At 40.3% G+C, this 17,924-nt stretch overlaps 1 protein-coding gene across 4 annotated transcripts in view; it reads right to left on the bottom strand.

The window, feature by feature from the left end:
• The window catches only part of ASZ1 (ankyrin repeat, SAM and basic leucine zipper domain containing 1), a 47,544-nt gene extending 30,644 nt beyond the window's left edge, over positions 1-16,900 (bottom strand). For 3 of the 4 annotated variants that reach the window (XM_030479195.1, XM_030479197.1, XM_030479198.1), the window contains exons 1-3: positions 16,831-16,900; positions 7,822-7,918; positions 2,946-3,068 (exon numbers count right to left, since the gene is read on the bottom strand). In XM_030479195.1, coding sequence (XP_030335055.1) covers positions 2,946-3,068; positions 7,822-7,918; positions 16,831-16,887 — 277 coding nt within the window. In that variant the 5' untranslated portion in view covers positions 16,888-16,900. Of the gene's footprint in view, positions 1-2,945; positions 3,069-7,821; positions 7,919-15,761; positions 15,839-16,830 lie in introns of those variants that run through there. The other variant, XM_030479196.1, reaches the window with a different exon arrangement.
• Positions 16,901-17,924: the final 1,024 nt, after the last annotated feature.

Below are 17,924 nucleotides of genomic sequence, written 5' to 3'. Positions count from 1 at the left end.
ACTCAGAAAGATGAGAGTGAATGGCACTAGTAAAGCATCTAATCCTAATGAAGTTTAGGATAGCTCTTAACTACCCCCAAAAAACCAGTAGGAGCTTAACTATAGATGCTTGTTCCTCAAATCTTGTTTTATACCAGTAGATTCACTCCCTGTTCCTCTCCACCTCCCCCCAAAATACAGTCAAGGGAAGAAACAAATAGTTAACTGCAGTGGATAAAAAAAGTGCATGAAATGTATTATAAAAACATAGCAATGTCAGTTCTATGGAGAACAGAGGCCCATACCATACAAAGGACAGTTCAAGTAGCAAGGCTTTATTACATGGCTTAAGGAGAAGGAAGTAAATTTACTAGAATACTATGGTGCAGTAGTAGCGAGAGGAAGATTAAAAGTTGGGTTTTAGATGTGGATTTAAAGAACATCTACACAGTCCATAAAGATTCATCAGGAGGAAGCAGCGTAGTTGCTCCAGCTGTGAAGGCAGCTGGGTGTTCCATGCCACCTTGGCTCACAAATCAGAATTGTACACCACTGCTGTTTGCCCCCAGAACAGGGGAGATCTCCTTTCCTATGGTTCTCCTAGAGACGTGGGAAGCACCACACCTCAAGGACCTTAGCAAGCCAGCTGGCCCTAGAGTCATTAGAAGACTGTCATTTGAATAACTGCCCATTTTGCTTGTTGCACAAACTTGTTCACAAGTTCAAACATGCCTTTAACAATATGTTTTAACAAGTATAATTTTAGCTGCACCTACTTCAGACCATACCATGAAGTGTTACAATGTATTTTCTAATTCTCCTGCAGATATTTTAAAACTGTGTATATATTAACACCTTTATTCTTCAACTGAGATCAGATTTTATTTAAACACGAAAAGTTTGTTCTGTACTTTACCCCCCTCTGCTCTACTTTCTTTCTTACCACTTCTTGTCCCTGACACCACGAAAGACCTTAGTTTTGCGTTTAAATTCATCTGTTTCTTAATATACCATCTTCTAACTTTCAACTACTTCCTGTAGAAGTTCTAACACACATAAACCAATGTTAAATTAAAATTTCAGTTTAAGAGAGTCACCTGAACTCCTGAACAATAAGCAACCAACATTTTAGTAAATTAATTGATACACTGACAGATTTTTACTCAAATGGTTAACTTGATTATCAATAACAACATGAATGGAAAGATGGCAGGACTTTAGCAAAGACAGTGATAAGCACTATTAATCTGGGAATGATATTTATGAGGCACCTGTAGTTATGTTTGCATTCAGTATTCCAGGTAATGATAGAGAGAAATTAATTTCTGTTAGCATACTCATAGCTCATACGTGTGAGCAAAAGAAGGTGAAGAAACACTTTAGAATTCTCAGGTGTTTCTTTCACTGAGAAAAACCGGTAAGAGATTGCAAAAAAGATTAGTTTATATTCAGCCTAGTGGAAAAACCCAGATGAGCCAGTGAATTTACTCCCAGGCTTCTGCATTCTGATTCCATTGCCCAGTGAATGCTACTTTAGTTCCTTGCTCTTTATGACTACCAGAAAGGGTAAAATTAATTAACCACTTACAAAGAAGACTGAAACATGACAAAAGGTGATTAACAGTATAGCTATTATTAGTATTATAAGCATTACAGGATAATTAGCATAAGATCACTTATGTGATTGTCTGCTAATGTAAAAAAAGCAGGAGGATTGGTGACATTTAGTAGCACTTCAGGATAGTACAGCTTTACTGTACTGAACACATGTGGCCTGACCTAAATCAGTGCCTTGCAAGACTGTTCCTAGCTGGACAGCGGTGTGTTACATATGTCCTAGCTACTTACTGTTTCCCTACACAAACTAACAGGGAAACAAACCAAGAAACCTGACCCTAGTAGCAAAGCGTCACTGAGGGCAAACACAGTTGGTTACACACTGAAAAAACACGCCATGCATGTTGGTTAACTGGTCAGCCGCAACTGCTGCCCACAGCAGTTTCTGCCCCATTTACAGCTCTCTACAGCCATCAAGAAGGAGCATTGTAGGCAGCCACAGCTATAGGCAGCCACACGGAAGTTCTAAGTTGGCTACAAAGACAGTAATTTGAAGGCATGATTGCTTTTGGTGCAGGCAATCTACTCTAACCTCATACTCTGATCAGCTGCTAAGAAGTCCAAGAAAATTTTCTGAGCCAGATTTGTACCATCTGCATTTCAGTCTACTACTATTACAAATATTGACAAGTTACTGGATAATATGATCACTGCTTTTATGTACTTGGCAGTATTGTGTGTCACATGTTTCTTCTGTATTACTGTGGTTCTTTAACTTCAATAAATCTTCCAACACAATAAAAGAGAAGGAAAATAACCACAATTTAAGTACGAAAAACTTATTATTATGCCATTATAATTGATAGAGGAACTGATATTACTGTGAAGCTCCACTGAACTCTTGCAGAAAAAGGTGATTTAGCAAGACTCTGAAGAACAGTTTTCACTTTATAGAAAAATTGTGCTCTAGTTTTAGAAAAGTCCACATTAGTTTCCCAGAAACTGGAAAGTTATTCCTGTTCTTTGGGATTCTATCTGGTGTCTGTGTGTACATACTTCGTAATAGGATCAAACAAACGTAGTTTTAACTGTCCAACTTTAGCCTAAAATTCTTGAACAAATACTTCCAAACACTTTATTTTTAAAAACGTACTTGGACATTGGGAGGTAGGGGGTGAAGAAGACAGAATGAGAGAGAAAGAACAAGAAAACCCGTCAGCTGATTCCAGATCAGTTCCAAGAACACAATTTTTAATTTACTACTTTTACTTCAAAACTGTGAAACATAGACTAGGCCCCCATTCCACGGTGAACTTTGATTTTTTCCCTATATATGTAAAAAGAGAATAAGGATAGGACAATGTCTGGTACTGAGCATTACTGACTAGTATTGCTTATTCACATCTTACCTATTTCAAAACATGCATTAGCACCTCTGTCCAGAAGAAGACGCACTACCGCAGAGTCAGCCACACTGGCAGCACACATCAGGGGAGTCCATCCAAACTGAAAGCTAGATTCTATGCTTACACCTGTTAAAATTTAAGAGAATAAAATCGTAAAACTGCACCACAATAAACACACTTGTTATACATTTTACTCTCAATATGTATCGTTACAAAGGTTACACACTGTGTTTAGTCCTAGGGAGAGAAGTTTCTTAGGCCATTTTTATGTTTCTAATACACCTTTATCTAGAACATCAGTCAACAACTTTTAGAACTGACACTGAGGAAGCTCAGTTCTCAATTCAGGAAGTTCAGTACCACAAAAAGACTACAATAAAATTATTTTACAGCTAAATTTATTACTTAGATGATTTTTTTTTTTCAGAGAAGTGCACAGAATCTCTCTTTTCTCCACTTACGTGCAGTAACTTTCTTCAATCAAAATGAAAAATTTTAATTCTTTCCAAATCAAGCTATGGAAGCAAACTGCTTGTCAGGTAATTAAGATCATACTGACTAGGGTTTTCCTGCTTCACAGCTCCTTTTATTCTCTGCATCGCAAGGCAGTTAACTAACAGATACCAGTTTTACGTTCAGTACTAACAAAATACTATCTGATGGGAAGAAGAAATAGAAGATTATGCAAGATCCAGTCACAATCACCAGATTTGTTACCCTTTATAGTAGCCACATTTTCCTTTGTGGCTAGAAGAAAACTTGCCAGACAGCCCTCCCAAATTCACCGAGTACCAAGCACCAGCCCAAGACACTCATCTGACAACTTTCAAATAATAATTTCTGTACATTTTGCAGTAAGAGGCATCATCTTTCTTTTAATCCTTCCTCACCTATTACTTCCTCTACAATGGTTTCTATCAGTTCTATATTAATCAAAAAGTGATTACGGATAATCAAAAATACTCCTTTACAAGAGACAGCTCTGAAAAAACCCCAAAAAAACGAAACATGTCCTAAGAAATTTGTGACAACTGAGCTACATTCATACCTGTTCATACAAAATGTGCATTTAGCCTTCCTGTTTTGGTAGTTTGTCAAAGATGTGGTCAGTGTAGCAACATAAAGTCATTAAAGCTGAGGAAGTAACAAGTCACTGCTCTTGGACTGATTCTTCAGCTGTTAAAGATCACTGAAGTTGTAGAAGCAATCAGTAAAGAGGGAACATTCAATGAAAGCCAAGTGTTGAAGCATTCTAACATCTCTAACACCCAGAAGCCACAGAATTCATGATCAAGCCTTCTTAGTAATGCATACATACTAGCTGAAGTTCTTCGTGCCACAGCATTCCAGTTTGCCTGCAGTACACAAAACCAGCTAAAGTCTGAGAGGAAGACAAGGAAAGGATAACTGAAACAGTAACAGTCATGTTGCTTCTTGGCTGCATGGTTATAGGAGTTGGTGACTGAACTAGAAAATGCCTCCCCTTGGTTACTATCCAGATTCTCTCATGACATAAGCTGTTCTTGGAGTAAGCAGCATTATTTTAGCATTTAAAGAAGTCTTACAAGGCAACTGAGAAGCCCAGAAAAAAATTTTCAGTGAAAAATCAGGCTAGATCCAACAGCCAGAGAGGTTGCCACAGCTCTACAACCCAATGCCCAACCAGTACTTATGCTGAGCATGTACTCCCAACAGGCACACACTGGCCACACTGATCAACACAGACAGACAGAGCACTCATGTGAACTCAGACAGCAGCAATGGTTTCATATTGCTCTCCTTTGGGATATGTCTATCTCTTCCAGCTGGCATCACAGACACAAAGGCCCCCAAGCCCCAGTCCCACTCCTGTGGCTGCCACATCCTTTCACTCACTCCTGTCTCTACAGTCGCTGGCACCAAGCACAAGGGACCCCATGACAGCCCAGGGAGTCCCTTCCTCTGACTCCCTAATGTGGGTTTCTGCCCACCCTTGGGCTTCTCTGTTCCTCTGGGCTTGTGGAGATGGTCTTGTGATGGGCTGATGGTTTCCATGATGGTCATGGAAGAGCTGGACCAGGGTATTTGGGCTCCCCCACCTGCCGTTACCTCTCTGTGTACCTTTGTGGGCATGAGCAGAGGAGCTTTTCAGTCATATATCCTCACAAATTATGTCTGGGCAGCAAAGCAGATGTGACATTACTTCTTACAATCTGAGTTACACATAAATATCCTCCTCTTTAATCAGCAATAGGGAGAAATACACTGTGGCCCCAGATGAGCTCTGCAGCAGAAACTATATGAAGCATGTGAATAAGTGAAGCAAAAGAACAACAAAGGAAGAATTGTATTCTTTCTGTGATTACTACAGTTTCTCTGATATCTCTTTCAGATATTTTGTTGACTGTAGCTAAAAACAGTTATGGTAGAAAGGCTGTTTTTATAGAGAAAAATGTAACCTTAAATTCAGAAAGGTTAACAAGGGAACGCCTGAAGAATTACAAGCAACCTCTACATACAATTTTTTATGCTAAATAATTTAATGTTTGACACCAAAATAGAAAGGTCTCAAAATACTTCAGTTTAAGAACAGCTCTTAGTATTATAATTCATTCACATTCAGACCCAGTTTATCTGAGGGAAAAGTTCTAAAATGCTTTAGTCTATAAGACTTCTCTCTAATAGAAGTATTTATTTCTGTCAGCACTTTGTGCTGTGGTTCCACAATACCTTAAAGCTGAGTTAAATCAAAGCTGCTGATGTCTCCCACTGCTAGGCTAGGTATGGTGCTCATCTGACTCAGGGTTCAGAGTCCTAAACCAGCTGAAAAACTATTCACACCTGCCCCAGTTTACTACTATTTTAATTCCTTGAACTGGCTCACAAAAGATCAGATGAGCTCTAGCACTCACACAAAGATAGGAGTGGAACAGACTGCTGAATGAAAACAAGAAAGAGGATTTCAATGTCACTATATTTTTAAACAGCCTAAACTGTCATGAGGTCATAATTTTTAACTCCATTTGAGGAAAACAAACTTATGAATTATAAGGTTTTAAGTATTTTACTCCCAAAGCAGACCAATAAGCACAAGTCCTATTTGAACCTGTTATTTGCTTGCATTACTTTACGTGACGCGTACTTTAGAACCTTGTTCTTAGTACGTTGCCATTTTATAGGAGGGGTAAGAGAAGACATTGTGCTTGTCCATCTCCTAAGGGAGCTCTGTAAAACTGCCTCAGCACCAGATTCTTAAAGCAATATCTAAGAAAGCCAGAAGACAACATGTTTTCACTCTATCTGAAAGAATGGCCCCAACTGTTGCTAGGAAATCTACTTCCAACACAAACCGAGTTTGGTGGAGTGCTGTTAGCGAGCCTCCTACAAGCTCTACTGAACATACACTAAAGGCAACTTTGGAGGCAAAGATTTAATCTGACTGAGCACCGATCCTCTGAAGGACAATGTTACCTTTCTTCAGAAACACCTCCTTATTAGAGGCATTGTCTTCTACTGCTTTGCAGGACAGTACTGGATGATTCAAAATTTACTGTTAGTCCTATTTTCAGGAAATGATAGATTCTCTTGTGATACTGTCTTGTGCGTTTCAGGAGACAGGACACTAGACTGCAGGAACCTCTGGCCCAACCTTACACTCTTACAGATACCAATCACCATCTTCCAATGGCTCAGACCTGCTCATTATGTAAAAGGCATCAACATGGAAAGTGAACTATTGCTGCTGGTCTGCAATACCAGCAATTAAAAATGGATGGCTGTAGCAAAACAACTAAGCAATTTGATGCACAGAGATTGCAAAAAACTCTATAAATAATATCATTTTTTCCCAGAGAAAGACAGAAGGTGTACTTCACTCTATATTACACTTCTGTGTTTCAGCCTGTCCAATAGTTTTTACTTAATTTAAAAAGAGAATCATTCCCCCACTGTGGTGAGAAACAGTCGTCTTCTAAAAGTGCAAGGAATGCCATCGTTTTACCTCAGAGAAACTCACTGCTAACTAGGAAACTACTTTCTTCCAGCTGTAAGACAGCTTTTCCTCAGAGAACAAGCTCTTGGTTACCATATTCTACTTGCTTGCCGAAGCAGAACTTCCTGACAATTATCACTAGGCAGGTCAACTCAGCTATGCAGTTTTTGATTGCCCTGGATGCTTCAGTAAGTGATCCAATCCTCCTAACACTGAGTAAAAGAAACACGTTACACACAAATACTGAGAAAGAGAACAGGGAGAAAGGCTTTTAGTGTTAAGACAATCTACTTTTTAGTGACAAATGCCACATAAAACCTATCAGACCTTTCAGAAACACAGAATCTTTGTCCAGCTGATGTTGCCAGGATAGCAGTATTATACAGGGCACATACCAGAAACTTAACAGTGCTGTGACTGAGAAAAAACAAAATGGAATTTCCAAACTAGGGGAGCATTAAAACAAAAAAAGCCAGCCTTCCCTTCCTGCCAACTTCCCCCCCAGCAACCTTCAACAGTAAGGTAAAACCACCCACTGAATTCTCACTCTCAATTTAAACGACCTCAAATTCAGTGTTTGTAATTGTTATTTTCAAGTTAAAGATGCATCTGAAAACAAAGAAACACCTTATTTCATAGTTCACACAGTATGGTTTTCTCAATTTTCAGTGCTCCTGGCTGATGAAAGAAATACAAATTAGAGGGACTTTGCAGGAATACTGGATGCTGAGTCACTGAAAAAGTAATTTGATTTTTAAAGTAAGAGTTTGTATCCTGTATTGGAAATATTCACATACTCCTACATGCACTCTACATGTTATTTTGAAACAAGAAACTTTGAAGCTTTAGAATTCTTGCCAAGTTTAATTAAAAATTAAAAAATTCAACTTCATAACTGACTTTCCTTACCGGAGTTTAAGAGCTCTTCAATTAATGACACATCACTACGAAACAGAGCCTTCTTTAATGCTTCATTCTTGTCCGCCTGCAACATTTGATCCAACTGCTAGATAGGCAAAGAAAAATTATGTCAAAACCCAGTACCTGTTTTAAAATAAAAACTAAAGCTTGATTTCAGCATAAAAGCACCAATGATCTCTGTAAGGACAAAGCAGAGAAGGGGGGGCGAGGTAAAACTTTTATTTTTACATCTCTGTACACCTGCTATAGGTCTACTGTAAAAAGTAAGTTTAAAACTGAGTTTTCAGAAAGGTTCCATTCTCTGAAAATATCTTCTTTATCAACAGATATACCATCCTCCTACTCTGCTCTCAGTTTTTCTTAACAGTGTTTAATTTCAGTTAAGATTATTTTTCATCTTTTGGTGTAGAAAAACTTTGCAACACATTTCTGTACCTTTTTTGTACATGTCACATGTTGTGAAGCACAGCATTACAATGTATATCTATCAGACATGAAAATTAAGAGTTTGGGGCAACGTCACTCTGTGACTAGCTGTCTGGCTTAATACAGCACAAATCCACTGCTGGAAAAGGTTACTGTTCTTCTTTCCTCCCACTCCTGTTGTGGCAGAGGTACTTGTGCTGCTGCATCATGAATGATTTGCCTCAAAAATGCCATGATCAAAAGACTAGTTTATACATCAAACAGTTGCTTGACTCAAGTTTCTTTCAAAACCATCACAGATTTGGTCTCTATTAAAGCTACAGATGCAGCTGAAGATCATTACTGGTGTTATCTAGATTATACAAAACCCATAAGTGGAAGACTATTTACTAGTTTCTTTGCAGACCTAAGTGGGTACGGCAATAAGTCCTATTTCATGACAAGTTTTGACATCATGAGGACTCAGAAATACACAGCTTTCCACAGCACACTAGTCTATCTTTCCAACGTTTTTTGTAAAGGCTTTACTAAGTGCTTAGTGTCTAGAAAAACCGAAGGTGAGACACAGCCAGCATCATAATTTAGCCCTACTTTTGTCCTACTCAACCAACAGTTTCCAAATAATGCCTATCTCTGGAAAGGAACCTCAGTTCAAAGCTCAAAAACCCGAAAACCTGACTATAACCTTCAGCAAGTACTGAGCTACTTCTGTTCTCCAGTTCCAGCCACGAGACAAACCAAGGGCTGAAGGGCCTTGCAGACCTGCCTCCACCTCACACCATCAGATGCCTCACACCTGTGAGATGCAACAAAACCACTTCAACCTTAATGTTAGCATGAAACAGTCTCAGAGTTTTTAAACAGTTTTATAGGCCTCTGGTTGCTTTCAAATTTATTCTCACGATGAAATAGGGGCTAGGGTCTGTTGTTAAAAAGTGGTTTATATACCCGTTAAGATTTTATGTAGGAAGACAACCCCCCAAACTTTAGTTCGGGGGGGGGGGAGGGAGGTATTAGTACAGGTTTTCTGTACTCCTTTATTGAGGACACACCACTACTACCCTGCTGGGAAATAACCACAGAGGGGGCACCAGCCCCTCCTCAGTGAGACCCACCCAGCCCCACGCTCCCCACCGCGGCCTGGGGCCGCACTCCCCCGCTCCGCGCCCGCCCCGCCCCGCCGCAGCCCCCAGCTGGCCGCACCAGCGGCTCCTGCCGCACGGCGCCGATATCCCAGCCGTCCTCGTCGCAGTCGCTGTCGCCGTCCTCGTCGCCCCCCGCCACGACGCGGGACCCCCACTGCGCGGCCGCCATGCCGCCCCGCTCCGCGCGCCTCGCCTCGGCCCACCGCCGGCGCCCGGTCACGTGCGCCGCGCCGGTTTCCCGCGCAGGAAGACTCGGCGGCGCGCGGGCGGCGCGCGCGCTCCTGCCAGCGGGGTGAGACCCGCGCGGGAGCGGCCGCGGTTCGTGAGGGGAACGGGGCAGCCCGGGGCCTGCTGGTGGTGGCGGCAGAGCGCCGGGTTAAAGAAACCATTAGAACTTAGCGGTTATAAGCACATGGGAACGTAAAGTGGGTTACTAGTGGCTTGGCTGTTCTGCGGGCCGTTGGGTAAGGCAACAGAGCTAGGTGTGAAGTTATCTCTCAAGATTTATGGCTGGTAAATCCAAGGTAAAATACAAGGTTCTCTCTCTTTAATTTTTGTCATTGTTAACGCACTCTTTAAAATGCCACCTAACCTAATAGCAGTTTGTTACGTTACTGATGTGTGTGTACACATGATGTCACACAGCCAAAGCTTATGGTGGTGACAACGCAGGGAAGGCTGAGCAGCAGCCATGCTGTAACTAAAAGCTAAACTTTCACCTTACTACCTCCCACCTGCGTATGTATGGGCATTACTTGAAATTTCGGAATTGTGGTTGGATTTCTTTCTAATGACAGATAGTAATGCCTCATCTATCACAAGGTTCACATGAAACTCTTTGAAGAACAGATACGGAACAGCATCCAGTGTGTCATCCACAGGCAAAATTGCTGTTTGAGCTCAGACTTTGCCCCAGTCTGGACTGAATTTGGCCTTCCACTGAAGAGAAGTGAACAGAAGGGAAAAAGTCTGCTCTTGGAGAAGAAGCAGGTGCTCGTGCACAATGGTGAGTGTAGTCCTTGTGCCCATGACAACATAAAAGTGTCATTTTTGGGAAGTTCATATTAACAAAAATTTCACTCATCTTAACCAGAAGGGGACTGTGAAGCATTTCTTCCTCTTTTTTAATTTTTTTTTGGGGAGGTTTGGTTTTGGGTTTGTTTGGGGTTTTTTTGGTGCAATGCAGCGTGTAAGGCAGCTCTTACCATGTTGGGAGTTTGCAGGTTAGCTAAAGCTGTGCTTAGAACGTGCTAAGTGCGATAAAAATTGCACTTATTAAAAAAACCAGCAAACAACTATGGTCCACATATTTCAGTTGTGCACCCCTGACATTTTTAACAGGAGTGTTTTTTCTAGATTTTAGTTGCTTTTCTGTAAAATATGGCAACCTATTTACATAAGTATTATGAAAGTCAGGTTATTAACAATGAGGAACTGTGGTATAGAGCTAGCTGAACATTCTAAATGAACTCCCATGAAAGAAACTTGCAGTTATGGAAACCTGATAGAAATGCAAAAACCTTCCCTTTCACACAGCCTCCCTGGAGAGAACAAAAGATGCTAAAATCAACTGTAATACATACCTCTATATAAAGGCATAGCTTTATTGTGCTTATTTGGGATTTACCTGCGTATACTAAAAGCCTGTTCCAATTAATTTAGTAATGAAGATACAGCATTTACTGCGTATAATAATGAAACATTTTTGTACCCATGTCAGTTTTTATAAAATCATAACTTTTGTTCTCAGAGTTTTCAGTTTTCTGATCACTGTGCTGAAGGTCTCTCGTGTCACTTTCTGCCTGCAGAGGAAAAGTAGAATTTATGGCATTGTCACCTAGCTTCTTTGTATTTATGAGTCTGTCAGTCCTCAACATTATAGTCTCCATATCCAGGATCAAGCTTCCACAATGCTCTGGCTCAGCTGTGTTACAAAACATGGGCTTACTAGTAGAATATCTATCCATAGCTGCTGAACTCTAATGACAGTGGAGTGTGACTTTTTACAATTGACCCAATGCAGTGTAAGAGAGTTGTTTCTAACTGGTGGTGGTACTATCTACAGATTTGTTACTTTTAATACACTACTGATTGTTTAGTATTTGATAATTGTGATTTATTTGTTCTGGTTCAGATTTCAAAGTTGGGTATTGGTTTCTTTGTTTGTTTTTTCCTGCCCTTTTCTCTGCATCATCTCATGTACAATTTAAAATGTCACAACAGACACTTCAAATGCAACCTGTGTGTTGCTGCTTTGCTCTAAGGCCACCTCTTTAAGATAGTCACTTTCAGTAACAGGCCTGATAGTCCCTAGTACTACAAAAACACTCTTTCAGAAGCTCACAATGCAGAAGAGCCTTGCAGCCAGTGTACATGATAGCTCTTTCAAATGTGAATATGTCAATCATGCGGAAGTTGATAGCAGGTGATCTCTTCTTGTGTGTTTCGTTAGAACTGTAAATCAGATGTTGCTGATGTGGGCTCTCCCTCTTCTTTTTCACATTGTGTGATCAGTTCATTTATGACCTTGAAGTCTTTCTTCATTTTTCAGCTAAGCAGACTCTTCATTTCAGTTGATAGTGTGGTAAGTCCTGGCTGTCATCTATACTTGCCAAATATCAGTATGTTTTTACTTACTCTGGTAGAAGCAGTTCCCAACATCCTTCCCACATTGCTATGCCGTACTCATTTTACATGCAGGAGACAATTACAGATGGCTCAAGCTGGGGAAACATCTCTGCATAATTTCCTGTATCACAAGGAGCATCAGAACAAGCACTAAAAGCCAGCCCTGAAATAAATACCTCATCTGTGCAGGGCCTAACTCTGGTACTTACATGTCAGCCTATACTAAACATACCTGTTAAAAATACAATTAATAGTAAGGATAGCAGTCACTGGATGCAGTAACAGTATTCTTGTAAGAACCTATTTTGCTCTGAATAATAGAACTTCCTTAATACACTTTCCATCTGTCTTCAGCCACCCTTCTTGCCGGCCATACATGCATTTAGACATCAGCTTGTTTGCATTCATCAGCTGACTTTTAATCTTCTCTCATTACTTCTGGTATTAAATAGATTTCATTAGTTGTCTGAATTTCTTCAGTATTTTTATCTGTACCTAGTGTTGTGTCTCATGTGAGACTGATACATAGCTAAACATTTTTATTCAGACGTGGTTGCTGGAATATTCCAGGATGTTTTAACTTGTTCACTTTCCTCTGTTTCAGACTAAAAGGCTGAATCAGCAAATATGTACAGGCTTTGACGTTGAGAAAGTAATGTTCTTGGGAGGAGAATCAGAATTGGTAAATGTTTAAAGATAATGACTCTGTAAACCTTAACTACTGCAATAAAGTTCTACTAACAGCACAGCAGCTAATACTTGAGAGGTTTAAGAGCAATAGCATTTTCATGGAATTCTGCGTAGTTCTCTATCACAGCTACTAGTTTGAGTAACAGTCTACGCCCTTTCAATATTATTCTTATGTAATTTTCATGTGTGATAACATTACTTAGAGTAAAACCTGAGTGATTCTTTATCTTAATATTAGCTAGATACTACTTTGACAAAACTTCACCAAACTGTGAGGCAACTGATGAAAGGTCTTGAGCCCATTCCTTTCATGTTCTCCTAATTTATTTGTGTGGAAATAATTTTGTGTGGAAATAAATTTCCTTGCACAAGGAAAGAAGTCCTTGTGCAAGCAGTGGGCACTCCAGAAAGAAGGGACTTAGTAATTCTAAGAGATTCTCATTTCCAGAGAGGTTTAGCAGCTCTGGGTCTGCTGAATTGACAAATTACCAGTACATTTTCAGCTGGGGGATGGTACCAGCTGTACCAATTCCATGGTTAAGGGCAGGACATTGCACAGGAGTTTGCATAATTTGCAAGAAATCCATAAAGTAGCACAAGTGATTACAATTTCATAGGTCACATTTATGAAACAAATGAGAAACAAAGTACTTGATAGTAGTTGTTCACTTTATAGTGGTTGTCCTGGATGAATTTTCAGCTGACTTGTATAAACCTGTACCATCTCTTATTTTAAGGTATTTCAAGTATAAGGAATGGCTAATATTACAAACTTTCACTCCGGACTGTAAGTTGTTTATGCTGTAAGAAGCACTGAAGTGATCTGTGTCCTTTCTGTGCTCTGTGAAATCACCCTTTGTGTTAAACAGTTTTAGTTTTGCCTTGCTGAAATTTTGTTAGGAGCTGCTGCACTACAGCAAATTGATTTATTCAGTTATTTCAGTCATTGTTCTAATGGACTTCCAATAGATGGAAAGCATTTAATTTCAGCTGGTTTACTTCTGATAGTTCTTTTTCTTTTTTTTTTTTTTTTTACAGTTGTATTCATCCTGTCCACTTTGCCAAATCTCTCTGGATAGTACATAATGCAAAACTTTCAATCTGCTGCCAAAAGCTTGAGTATAAATTGTATACCAACTGTTTTCTGTTCATAAAATTGGTTTTCTGGTAGAAGCCTTAAACCATGGTCAAAATAGACCACATGAACTGATTAGTGTGGAATTCATGGGCGTGGTGTACACCTGAATCCTGTTCAGGGACTCCTAGGTGCCAGTGTCATGAAAATATCTCTTATAGTAGTGTATACAAAACCCCCTAGAACAGAAATTAGGAAGTTGAAGATAATTTATTTTCTTAGTGTCAATCAGGCACATTTTTAGCTGCTTTCCATATAACCTAGAAGCTTTGGTCTGTATAGCAAGTCCATGGCAGAATGATTCCTGCTATCACCAGTACAGTCAGCTCTTGGGATCCAGAAATATAGATGGGTTCTACCCCTTGATAGCTTGATGGCATCAGGGTACACTGTGCACTGGTGTCTACTAGAGCCTTATACTCCTGTGACTCTGACATGCCAGGCCATCTAATCCACACAGTCCAGTAAACCTGATTGTCCCTCTCCTCCACCTATCTGGAGACAGGACCCCTCTAGTCCTGGTCATGGGATTCTCCAATTGCTTCTTGTGAAAGCAGATTAGAATTCTTCACCACAGGGTCAGGGGTAAGGTCAGCCCTCTCACTTTGACTGGGAAACTGCCTCTTGGAGGCTGGAGCAGCAATTTTCCTGGGACAACATCCATTTGCGATTGTTTTTCCTTGGGATTCATGTACCCCTGCCTCTAGGGCTGAGGTGGATTTTCCATGCCACTTCCTCATGTCCTTTCTGCGGTCTGAGGTAAAACCACAGGGTACCCCGTGGTGTGTACCTTCTACGTCCTCTCTCTTGAGCAGAAGAACGCTTACTGTTAATAGCTGAGATGCTGGTCTATACAGGTGGGGTCTATACAGGTGGTCTATGCAGGTGTTTTTGTTCCAGCAACAGTTTTTCTACAACTGACCGCACTTATTCAGGGGTGAAGTTCCAAAACACTGGAGGTACCCACTGGCGTAAGTAGTTGCCCATACTATCCCACGCCCCCTGCCACTCATAACTATCCAGCCTTGGGGCAGATCTCTGGGTGGTATTTTTAAGTAGTTTTACCTTAAACAAGACCTGAAACACATTCAGCAACATGCTGATTCTTTGCAGTAGGACCATGCTGGTTTCAACATCCCAAGAATATTCAGAATTTTCAAAAATCTCCAACACTGCTGTACATAGCCTGGTGGGGAAGGGAAAGGTGTGAGAGGATGTCTCTTCCATAGGTTGGCCCTCCGAGGTGAAAAGGCAAGAGGTATAATTATTAATAGTTCCCATTACATGGCTCCCAAAGTATAGAGGTGATGGCAGTGCTGAGTACACGTACTAGATTAGTTTCATGACCAGCAAGTCTATCATATCACAAGCCAATATTGTAAGGTACAACAAAACGAGAACCTTAGCCCAGGCCCCATGGGTGGTAAACACCAAAACAGCGAACACAGGCTGCAAGTAAGGTGTGACGTAATGCGGTTCTGAGAATACATGCAACAACTCCAAGAGCAAATAAATCAACACTGCGACCAGCAACTATTAAACCAAAACAATGAATGCTTATAACAGTTTGTTTTAACACATACTGGTCAGATCTGTTGTTAACCCATCGTGTCCCTGTTCAGATGCCAAAAAGGGCTGTTGTGGTTTAATCCCAGTTGGCAGCTAAGTACTAGCAGCCACTCGCTCACTCCCCTCCTCCGTGGATGGGGAGGAGAATTGGAAAAAGAAGGTGAAACCTGTGGGTTGAGATAAGAGCAGTTTAATAATTACAGTATAATACTAATAAAAATAATGAAAAGGGAGATAACAAAAAGAGAGATAACTAAAAGAGAGAGATAAAACTAAAAGGAAAAACAACCAACAAACCAAACCACACCACAGTGATGCACAATACAATTGCTCACCATTTGCTGACCGATGTCCATCCCATCACTGAGCAGCGATCAGCCTCTCCTGGCCACCCCCCCTGCCCCAGTTTACATACTGAGCATGTGGTACAGAATACCCCTTTGGTTGGCATGGGTCAGGTGTCCTATCTCTGCTCCCTCCCAGCTTCTTGTGCCCCTCCTCACTGGCAGAGCATGAGAGACTGAAATATCCTTGATCAGGGTAAGTGCTACTTAGCAACAACTAAAACATTGGTATGTTATCAGCCTTGTTCTCAGGCTAAAGCCAAAACACAGCACTGCACCAGCTACTAGGAAGGAAATTAACTATCCCAGCCTCAACCAGGACAGAGGGCAACTGTTCAGCCACTCACTGAATTCCTAACCTGCTAACTTTGCTACCGATTCCTTTTATCTCATTCATCTCATTCAGCAAAGTCAGCATCTTATTTACATCTGCTTTAAGCTCTTCTCTTTGAGGATAATTGTGATACCATGCACATCTCCAGTATGTGGTATGAACTAAAATTGTTACAAATGCCAACATTTGGAATGTGAAAACATCCGATGTGGGAAAATCATCCAAATACGTTGCACTGTTTTGCATTTGTCTTATGCTTACATTCTTATGCTTCTCTTCAAACTTCTGTCCAGCCTCCTGTGTGCCGATATTGAATCACATTGTTACATAAGATCCTGTATGTGAATCTGCATCTTTTTCTCCCCAAGTCTCTAACCACTGATAACAGCTCCTTCATTCAAGTTGCTGTTGCCATAGATATAATGGTTCTCTTGTTACAAAAACCTTTTATTAGTCCCATTAGTTTCAGTGTGTGAAATCTCAGAATTATCAACAGGCATTAGTATATTAAAAACCATACCTCCTGTCTAAACTGTGCATAAAATCCTCATCAGTTCCTATCTACTTTGATACTGTGAAAATGCCTTGAGCCTTATCATCCTATATACAGGAACTATTCAGGTTATTGAAGATGTGGTTTCTTCTCTGTGAATACAGATGTATAAACTGCCAGGACAGCTGTTTGCTCTAGATTTCCTTCTTGTAATAGTTTTCTACAAAACTTACCTTACACTGAACTTGTGGAATCCCAGTTGCTTGACTATAAGGCTTTGCAATTAACATACTTCCCGCTGTCCCATATGGTTTCTTCCTATGTTCCTCCTTGAAATATCCATTCCTTTAACCAGATCCAAGCACAACTATATGTTCTAGTTCTTACTAGGTTTGGAATTTTTCAGGGTTTAATGCCGTGTATCCAAATAGTAAAATTAAAGATTTCAGTGAAGATCCAAATACACTGCTTTTTCACCTTGCTTTTACCTAGCCTGCTTCACTGTTTATTCATACTTTTGACCACCCTTTCCTTTGCAGCTCTGAAGAACAAGGCGTTCTATTTCATTTCCTCCTTTATGTGGGAGAGTCTATTGCCTCTCCAGTTGATCTTGCTTAATTTTTAAAAGCATCACAGCAAGAAAGGAAGCAGTTAATTATACAATACCCATTAAGTTTCCATGTAAACTTATCCAAAGGAGGAAGAAGGCAAGGTGGGGAAGGAAAGGAAGTTGGTCTTTGTACTGAGAGCAGAGGTAATTTTTAATTTCTGCCAAGCTGAGGGCAGAGGAGGTTCCCTATGACAGGAGGAGAAGGGGAGGCCAGTGGACAAGGCAGACTCCTGCGCAGCTCAGTAGTACTGGCTATTCAGAACAGCTTGTGAGATTTTTTCCAGTTTGTAACAAGTTTCCTTGAGCCCTCTGTTACATCAGTAACTTACAAATTTGAAGAGAGGTAAATCCATGTAAACAACTTCTAAAATGTATCCTTTCCTTGTTTGATTTTTTTTTTTTTTTGAATTAGCTTCTTTTTTCCCCCACTCAATCTCTTAATTTTTTGTGACGAGACTGCTGCAAACCAGTTTTTATAGGGCTTTTGGAAAAAAACAAGGAGTTACGTTTACAGACTTTCTTCCCTACAAGATAACATTAAAAACACTACATGTATCTCTAGGCATTGCTTTGGCTAAAATAAGGTCACATCAGTACATAAAGAATAGAATTTTTATGCTCTACTAAGCTGTATTTATACTGAACAGAGAAGATCTTTACGAACTGGATCTTTAAAAAGAACCAGTAGTAAAAAAAGTACAATATTGAAAAATACAT

Source organism: Strigops habroptila, chromosome 3 (genome assembly GCF_004027225.2).
Source record: "Strigops habroptila isolate Jane chromosome 3, bStrHab1.2.pri, whole genome shotgun sequence".
In the NCBI taxonomy this organism is placed as follows: Eukaryota; Metazoa; Chordata; class Aves; order Psittaciformes; family Psittacidae; genus Strigops; species Strigops habroptila.
The sequence above is the reverse complement of the archived record's forward strand: the minus strand, read 5'-3'. Positions and strand labels throughout refer to the sequence as shown.